This window comes from Centruroides sculpturatus, unplaced genomic scaffold (assembly GCF_000671375.1).
Source record: "Centruroides sculpturatus isolate CEXI.00-Female unplaced genomic scaffold, Cexi_2.0 scaffold491, whole genome shotgun sequence".
NCBI classification, from domain to species: domain Eukaryota; kingdom Metazoa; phylum Arthropoda; class Arachnida; order Scorpiones; family Buthidae; genus Centruroides; species Centruroides sculpturatus.
The window spans coordinates 53,365-63,689 of record NW_019384702.1 but is presented as its reverse complement, the minus strand read 5'-3'; the positions used below and the strand labels follow the sequence as shown (position 1 = coordinate 63,689).

General features: G+C 29.0%; 1 protein-coding gene across 1 annotated transcript in view; it reads right to left on the bottom strand.

Annotated features, from left to right (window-relative positions):
• Positions 1-668: 668 nt before the first annotated feature.
• Positions 669-10,325, bottom strand: part of LOC111627597 (exocyst complex component 4-like) — a 40,532-nt gene continuing 30,875 nt past the window's right edge. Inside the window, exons 17-23 of the mRNA XM_023371185.1 lie at positions 8,420-8,451; positions 6,783-6,897; positions 5,875-5,993; positions 5,696-5,791; positions 1,303-1,340; positions 1,049-1,122; positions 669-961 (exon numbers count right to left, since the gene is read on the bottom strand). Of these exons, the coding sequence (XP_023226953.1) occupies positions 794-961; positions 1,049-1,122; positions 1,303-1,340; positions 5,696-5,791; positions 5,875-5,993; positions 6,783-6,897; positions 8,420-8,451 (642 nt within the window). The 3' untranslated portion in view covers positions 669-793. The remainder of the gene's footprint in view (positions 962-1,048; positions 1,123-1,302; positions 1,341-5,695; positions 5,792-5,874; positions 5,994-6,782; positions 6,898-8,419; positions 8,452-10,325) is intronic.

Below are 10,325 nucleotides of genomic sequence, written 5' to 3'. Positions count from 1 at the left end.
TCCCTCTATAGTCCGACGTTTTTTAATCCGACATGCTCAGTAGTCCGACGCACCTCCCGTCAAGGTACCCATCCCCGTTACATGTCTGCTTGCACAGAAGCATGTCGCGATGTGAATCTCCCCATCCAATTCTTACTCGATGACACACATTTCGTGTGTTTTATGTGAGCAGTTCTGTTCGAACAGTTGGAGTAGAGAATATTGTAAGTTACTGCTAGCAAAACAATGCGAAATATGTAATTATTTTCGGTAATCCGGACACTTCTGGTAATCTGACACCCCTTCGGTCCCATACCTGTCAGATTATCGAGGGACAACTGTACTAAAATAAATTAACAATCAGAGTGAATGACCCATCAGAAAATTCCCAATTTCCCAGTGGACTGGTCCACCATTGGTCCTGGATACATCCGACTCCATTCCTTAATATCTGATTACCTGCATGCTAACAGCAAAGAAAGTGTAAAAAAAAAATATATATATATATTATAAAAAGTAGAGATGTTATGCAACATTTTTCACAAAAAAAAAAAAAAAGAATCATGTAGATAAATGAGCCATATTAGTCTAAGTAGCAGTCCACGTGATAAAATAGTAAATTTCATGCTAAAAAGTAAACTTAAATAATATCAGATAATTATTTAGAAGTTTTAATAAAATATTACATAAATTACAAAATTACTGATTATTATATAATTCAAGAACAGCTATAATTAAACATAAGCTTATGTCTGGTTTAATTTAATTATTATAATTAATTTAAAGATATCCCACATAATATGTACAATGTAGATTATACTGTAACGGCGACTTTATCGAGAATATCCTGCAGTCTTTCTAGATCGGATTTTAAAGATTCCGCGTCGCTTCCCGGCTGACTATTGTGTAATAACTGCAACGCATTCTTGTATTCCAGTTCTTGAAACTGCGGGCCACGTTCTAGAATGGAATTCAAAATTTCCTAACAAATAAAGTGGGATAAAAATTAGTGACGTTAATTTAAAAAGAAAAAAAGCTTTAAAATTTTGATAAAGGAAACTTTACTTACCTCCGGAGAATGATAAAACAGTTCAAAATACTGGCGAGCGTGGTCTAGAGCCACTTCGCGACTCATTGTTATGCGCTTTATTGTATAGACTAATTTTGCATGTATGTACTGTACAGTACATATAGAGTTCTTATATAGCAAGAAGCCTGCATTTATATTATTATTCATTTTTGAGACGTACTGGATTTTATTATTATTGACAGTTACTTATTTATTGTGACGTTTTATTGGCTTTGTCTTCGGCAAGGTCAAATTTTTNAGATTTTGCTGAATGGCAAATATGTTGCGGCACCTTCAACAGAATCAACCAATATTTTATTATTATTATTATATTAACAGAATTATTTAATATTAGCATCTCAATCACTTTTAGAAAAATAACGTTAATTAAAGTTGCAGTTAGAGAAATTACATTTAAAAAGAAATGTAATAAATTTAAAGATAAAGTACAAAAACAAACCATCTTCTTGGAATGTCTTTTCTCATACTACAGCAACATTTACATATTAATTCTTAAAACATATATATGGGAACCAAAATACTTGCCAAATTATAACCATTACTTTCAAACATTATTAATTTACTGTGTCTTTTACTAAAGTTGTTGATAAAGTTTAAAGAAACTGTATATGGGACATTCATCAACACATATCTGTGCAATTCATCCACCATGATGACATACATTATTATTCGATGTTTTCAGATGACATTGGAAGAAGAGAACAATATCTTCCCAAATTTGAATTGGCCAGTGAACTGGTATCGATTTGATCTGTGCAAGTGAATGTTTGGAGAGTGCAAGCCACGTGGAACCCCAACCATCACTAGTTGCTGACTCCTTAACATAACCATCCATTCAGGGATGGATTTAAGTCATTGCTGTTATAGGCAATATAGGTTATATATCTTTTCTGACTTAAACATAAATGCTTCTGGCACCAACTTGGACATTTTATTACAAATTATTATTTAGTATACTTTTATAATATGCCACCCCCCTCAAAGTCCGAGCTGTAGGCCCGGGCCTACTGTGTCTATTTAGAAATCTTGCCCTGCATCCAGTGAATGTGGAAGACCACATCACTGATATTTTTTCCACCATTTTAAGTTATGTATAAAGACATTATTCGTTTGTAAACTCACTTTCTCATCCATGAAAAATATAATTTTCCTTCTTAACTAGAAGAAATATGTTGAATGGAAATCGAATAAATTGTGGGTGTAACTGTTCTCTGTCAAGACCATGCAACATTAGCCTTACACGGTGTGTTAATGTAAGGTGACGTTTGTGTAGGCCAATCACTCAAGCCTGACCAGTTTTTCTCAGGAATGAAAAAACAGCAGATCTTATATGTATATAAAATAAATCTAAAAAATAAAAACTAAATCTGCCACTGTTTAACTTTATATACAGTACAAGAAAACACATTCTAAAACAATGCTAATTTTTGTTTTTCTTTTTTAATTTATAAGGCTAGGATACTTTGCACTAAAAATCATATAAATTGCTATAAAAATTCATATAACTATTTACATGATTTTTTATCTATTATATATGGCATAGATGTCCTAGTGTTAATTATAACCTAAGTTACCTGCCAATAAAAATTATATTACAAGATTTTTCAGAAATTTTACAATTTTGTTTTACTGGCATAAAAAAGAACTCAATCTATCTCACAATAGTTTTTGTACATCAATAATTGAGAATAAATATCGAAAATTGCCAAATATTCAATTTTTTCCAATAATGAATATTAAAATTGATCTAATTACCTGGTAGATGTGAACTTAAACATAAAAACATATATTACATTACAAAAAAATCCCAATGCATATATAAGTACCACATATAAGTACCACATATGTAAAAATGGTTGTAAAATATTTACAAGCTTTGGCAGAATCATATAAAATTAATTTAAAATTAAACATTAATTAAAATAATTAATGTTTTTACATATTGAGGCAAGAAAAACAGCCTATAAAGAAAGGTCGACTCCGCTGTAAGGAAAGCTTGTTCCTAAAGTGTGTAAAGGACATCATGAAATAAAGACACTTATGTGGTACTTCTATGCATTGGGATTTTTTTGTAATGTAATATTTATTGTCCTAGCATTTTTAATTAATGTTTAATAATAATATCATATAATCAAACTTTTTATTTATGTTAGAAAAATGCATTACTCTATGGATTTCTTTTTATAATTTATACTCTTTTCATTCAATAATTAATAATATTGAAAGTATTAATGTAAAAATAAAAATATTCTTATTTGTTTTGATATTTTTACATATAATAGTTCTGAACTACTCATAATTTTTATAAAAATTATTAGTATCTATTGCAGAGAAAAACAATCTTTTACATTTTGTATCAAAGTAAATATTCATAATTAGAAGACCAGACACATTTTGGAATCTTTAGAAATTGCCCTTTTCACACCACAAAAACACAAAAGACTTACACAAACATCTTTGAAAAAGTAGACATTTGTATGACTCAAATGTTTACTTTTTCCAAGGATCTTTGTGGACATCAATATATGATTCAAATGAGGGATGGAAAGGACTGTATGACTTGGATGAAGACACAAAGTGAAAACTTCTTGTTTCATTATCTAAGACTGACAAGGCCTAGATGAAGAATCAAGCTTTCATAACAGTTTTGAGAAAGCTGACTATTGATGCCAAAAGTGTATAGGGAATACTGGTGATTACATATATATATATATATATACAGTGGATGATTGGTTAACGAACATAATCCATTCCAAGACTTTGTTCGCTATCCGGATTGTTCGTTAACCGATTATCAATTTACCATAGGTTTGTATGTGAATTTGATTAATTCATTCTGGAGACACCCAAAAATAGAAAATATATACTTTCTTACTACATTCATTTATATGTAATAATAAAAATACATATATATGCAGTCTTGTATTTTTATTAGTTTGTTTGTGGGGGTTAAAGAATCTGTCTAACGTCGATTGCTTTTTTCTCTTCTTTGGGATTTTCAGAAGTAATTACAGTAATAGAATTGTAATTGTAGAGATCCCCAAGCCTATTAATCTCAACCTGGTTTGTATGCCATTCTAAGACCATTGATCTGGCATCCCCCACTTCAAAAGATCTTTCATTAATAGCAGATATCAGCATTAATCCTCTTTTTCATAATAAAACATATCTCGCTGAGTTTCTTGGTGTTCTTCATTCAAAAGTTCTTGCAGTTATTCTATCCTCAGATCCATTTCAGGTTCCATTATGAGCTATTCAATGTTCTTTATTTCTCTGAAGTGATTTTTGTTATTCCTTCAGCTGCTTGAGTCTTCTTGATTATACTGCATCTTTCTTAGATAAGATTGAACTGTGCCCTACTGTAGATTTGTTCAAGCCATACTGCCCAGCAACATCAGACATCTCGCTATTACTATAAAAGAATTGTTTCTGTCAGAAAAATAAAAGGCTGGAATTACAAGGGAGAGTTTCAAAGTTCGGAGGAATACTATCTGATCAGTATATTCCGGGTTGAGCGTCGATGTGGACGTCTCCAGCGCTCTGAAAAGTTTCAAATTGTTGCCTGAAGACAAGGGAAAATCAATCGGTATTTGCTATTTTTGTCGCTTCTTTTTTTATGTTTGTTCAGTGAAGTGTTCGTTGTCCGATCACAAAAATCTTTTGCAAAAGTGTTTGTTATCCGATTTGTTCGTTAACCAATCTGTTCATTAACCAATCACCTACTGTATATGTGTATGTGTTGTGTTTCTTTCTCTATATAATCACCAGTATTCCCTATACACTTTTGCATAGGGAATACTTTTATATATATATACATAATATTGGCAATAAAAAACTTCATTTCAAAAATTGTTTTTATGTTTCATTCAATAAAATATCCTTGCTAAAACATAAAACAAAAGTAATCAAAATAAAAGCATTGCTTTCCATTCTACCTGCAACTTAATAAAAACATTTCCATTTAAGTTTTAGTTTTAATTAGAGAAAAGTACTGTACAGATTCATATAGAGCCACTATGGATCTACTTTTTATTTATTTGGAAGTTTATTCAAGTCTGTGAGATGATTCAAATCCACAGTTTTTATAAGTGTTGGTGTGAGTGGCCATGAAGGGTCATTGAATGAGAACCAAAAAGTAATTCTAAAAAGGAACATAGACAAAAAAAAAAGACATAAAAATTTATGTGCTTACAATAAGCCATTGCTTATAACATGCAATTCAAATAAACCTTCGTGTGGTTTGCTGTGTGTTTATTTTTTAAATGCAACTGAATATGGGTTTATTCGAACTCGTGGAGTAATTTAAACCTGTTGATCTAATCAAACACATAAGATAACTGTTGAACATGAACAGCATAATCATAAGACAACCATTTTAAATGATATACAAATAAAAATGAACAGAATTTGTTAATTTTTTAATTTGTATCAATTAAATTACGTCATAAAACTTAAATGACTGTTTACAAAAACATATGTTTTGTGTTACTAAGTTGCTTTAATATATGCAACTTAATAACAATGATCATAGTATTGTGTTAATAATACTTTTAACTACTAAAATTTTTTATATTTTACATATCAATATTTAAATTTGTTATTCAATCATAAAAATCTGATACTTGCATTTTTTTAACTCCATTTTCATTAATTCTTTTGATACTAACAGTACTATTTATTAAGATGGAAGCAACTAAATGTCCGAGACCTTCAAAAATATACCTGAAAGATACGATTTTAATTTTAGCATTTATTTAGAATTACATTAAAATTCTGCATATTTTAGTTTTTAAAGGTAATGATACTTTAATTTTCGTGGCTGAAGACTGGCAGTCATTGCTTCATCAATGTTGGACAGGTCTTTATTTAGTTTGGTCACTTCTGGATCAGGTTCTTGACTGTCTATACCACTTGAGAATGAACTCTAAATTTCAGAAACATATTTCATATTAAAATCTTTTTTAAATATTAAATCATAAATTAGCTTCTTGACTTGGTAAAGTAGACTAAAATATCATGCCAAACCTACTTATTTCTACAAAGACAAGACACAAGAAAGTTCGGAATCATATCATCAATAACTATAATAAACATCAATCTTTTTCAAACTCATTTCATAAATAAGACGGGTTTGAAAAATGATGTTATTCATGAGATAAATATCATGAGACAGGTTATATATCCCATTCAGACATATGAATAATATAATTTTATAATTAATTTCAAATGATTACTATTGTAAAACAACAGTTAAATTATTGTGTAGTGGCATTTAGGAGATGTTTTGTAATAAATTTCCTGATTTTGTTTATATTGTGATGTTTACAATTGTTTTAGCTGTTACATTTACACCAAACATGAAACACAAGATAAAAACATATCAATTTATATTGTTATATTTTTACAATTTTTCAATTTAAAGTTTTTTGTTAAAATTGATTTCTTTTTACTCTTCTGCCCCTCACTCTCTGCCAACCCCAGTGCTGGCTCAAGTTCAAAAGTAAACAGCATAAAAAGTGTCACTTAAACAAGTTTAAATTATATAATATCAAAATTAACCTTAATATCAAATAAAGATAAGAAATATGTTTAGTATTTATAAATCGATTAATCAATTTTACCTGTTTAAAATATCTCTTAATGTAATGAATTAAGATAAATGAGTTTGTACTCAGCATCTCTAAACAAAAATTATTCTCATAGACATTATTACCTGCATTGCCACTGGTAACAAGAAGTAGAAGCAATGCACTCTGACTTCCAAATGTAAAACCAGTAAGCATGTATCAGCTAGATCTTCAAATTCTTTTGCCAACTGTATCAAAGATCTAAAAATTAAATTAAAAAAAAAATTATAAATAAATAATTCCAAGGTACACAAAGAATATTTATATATAAATTAAATCTTATTTTTTATTTCATTAATAAGATTTGTTATTTTGTACAAAGATTAAATAGTTCTAAATAATGCAATTAATAAAAAATGTAATTAATTTATTCTCACAATTTATATAATTTAAAATTCTTGAATGTAGAACTTCATATTTTTGAATGTTAAAAAATAATTATTAGAATATCTAGCATGTGTAACAAATGGAAAGTATAGATTGAAAAGATGTAATAAGTAATGAATACTAAGTATGAAAAAATGTTATATATGTTACTTATATCATTTTTTTTACCTACTTCATTTAGGTAAAGTAGTTTAGTTCTGAAGTTGTCAATTTAATTCACACCTCTGAATCATATTCTTCCTATGCTTTGATTTCCTGTACTAGAAGGGAATGACCAGAAGAAACCTGGCATGTATCCCTCCTATAGATGTTGTCAGTGCCATTTTGCCTTCATCTCTTAAGTGAAGATTAAAATAACAAAATTTACAAAGACATAAACAGCAGTTATACCTGTGTGTATGACAAATTGGAGGTTTTGTTGAGTTTACTAAACCTGTAACTCATCAGTTACCTCTGAGCTCATCCCTCTCCCTTGGATACAGTTGTTCATCAGTTATAAAGCAATAGTAATGAAGAGGGAAAGAAATCAGAATGAAATTGTTACAATGAAATGAAAACTGTAAAAATTCTATTACCTTTGGACTGACAGAAAAAGAACACTGAACTGAAAAGTTCATTATAAATATTTTCAAACAACTGAAAAATTTTGCTATGGTTTCTACAGAAGTTGTATTGCAGAAAAATTAAAAGTTTCTTATTCTGAAAAGCTCATCATCAAGAGATTCCACTGTAACAAGCTTAGGCTGTGTTTTATTCTTGTTAAACTAGATAATATAACAAAGCCAATAAATTTAATTTTTCCATTAATAGGGATAGATAAAATGGTAATTGGTAATGACAATTTTTGCATTTGATTTGTGAGTAGTTTTTGAAACTAGACATATTACTATATGCAATGCTATGTATCTATTACATTTTCTTTTAACAAGACAGTTTGAGATGACTAGTTTTCTCAAGTTTTGGGAGATGATCTTGTTGTCATATTACTGCAATATGGCAGATTGTTATCTAAAAAGAACTAGAAGTCCTTGACAATAAACCCTTTCAGATTATGGAGAGATAAAGATTGAAAAATTAATGGTTAGGGAGACAGGTATGTTTATGTTTATTAAAAGTCTGAACAAGATTTTTAAAAAAAGAAGCATTAGATGATTAATAATGAAAAAGTGAAAAGGCAGAAACAAAACAACACAGACAGGAGAGAGAGAGAGAGAGATTACAAAGAGACGGTTTGAAAGCTTAAACAACAGATAAGGAGTAATGGACTGATCTTAATTACAGTTGATAAAACTACACAGATGGTGTTGCTAAAAGGGTATTATTTCAAAATACTTACTTCACTGTATTTTCATTTAATGGTGAAAGATCCTGAAAATAAATTGAAATTTATAAGTTTAAATAATTCAAAATTTTATACAATATAATTTTTATTTAAGATTATCATCATTTATAAATGCAAATAATGACTTATTATCAGTTTATATGCAAAGGAGAATACTTAATTACGAAATTTTTTCAAAATTAATTTTATTACCACTAATTTTTTACAAAAAAGCAAATGCCTCTAGCTGAGAGTTTTAAGACTTACATCCATAAAAAAATATCATATTAAATACTCTCATAATTAAAATTGATATCTATTTGATATTAATACAGACAATATTTAATATATTGTTAATATTATAAATAATAATTTTTTTCACCGTTATCTTTCATATTAATAATGCTTATGTTCTATGTACTGTACATATTATTGATATAAAATACATACATTTTACATTAATTATGTTTAATAAAAAAAATTAGAGAAATTTATGTAAAACTAGCTGTTACCTATGACTTTGCCTGCACAGATTTTGCAAGCAAACTCCATTTATATTCAGTATTTCAACAACCATAGTAATTGTTATATAACACCTACTGCTAAGAATTGCTGAGAATCAAATGAACTGTTTTCAGTTTGATCAATTTTCTGGAAAGTTTACAACTGTTCTATAATCAAACCAATATGCAATAACAAATTTGAATTTCGAATCAATTCAAAATTCGAATCAAAATATATAAAAATATTTATAACAATGTCTGAAATGTTATCAACTTAATACACCTAAGTACTCAATGAAGACTAAATGTAGTTGAAAACAAAAAATTGCATCTAAAATAGTACAGTAGAAACCGTTCTTCAGGTTAAGCCTTAATCCTCTCCTTCTCCCCCACGGGGAAATTTTGAAAAATCCCTTCTTAGTGTGCATTTTCATGATGTACCCTAACTGTGAACCAATTTTCACCTCTTTAGGTGCAGCAGTTTGTTCTGGGTGATGATGAATCAATCAGTAATTTTATATATTTAGATAGTTCTATTATATGAATAACACAACATGTATAAAACATAATTGTGATACATGATGTAATGTTTCTTTTAAAATTTTGTTTATATTTTTGTTTAATTTTCATCCATGGAGACTCAATGGTCAGCTAATTGAGATATATTTTAAGATTATTTTCAAGAACCATTGATATCAATTTGAAACAGCTGTAAGCTTTTATTTGTACAGTAGAGCCCCCTATAACGCGAGTTCCTATAACGTAGATTCCTATAACGTGGCAAAAAAATTGTGACAATATTCGTATAAAGATGCTACAAGGGACGCGTAAAACGCGGTAAAATGTCATTGCCAACTTGTCATCGCAGACGAGCAGCCGAATTATTTTCCGCCATCCAGCGCCACGCTACGGAGAGTTTAGGCGGGTAAATTGAGTTTATTATCGTCTGTACATATTATATATAAATTATATATAAATTAAGTACTGTACATATAATTATATATTAATTATATATAAATTAGGTACTGTATATATAATTATATATTAACTTAATTTATTTTAACTTTATTATAATTATATATATACTTTCCACCATCTAGCGCCACGCTACGGAGAGTTTAGGCGAGTAAGTTGTTTACTATTATCTGTACAGTATGTAAATTAGATACCGTAAGTCTAATACAGTACTGTAATTTTATACATTTCTTGTGAAAGAAACATTTCTTATTCAACGGCCATAAAAATTATTTATATTAATGATGTCTCTAAAGGTCAAGTTATTTTTCTGTGAAAAATTTGTTATCAGATATCGCGGCCACCATTTGGTGTGCTGCTCCGTGACGAAAACAAGCTTAAGCAATGGCGACGTTGAACAGTGCACACTCGGTAAGTAATCCTACAATTTTTTGTTTATAGCG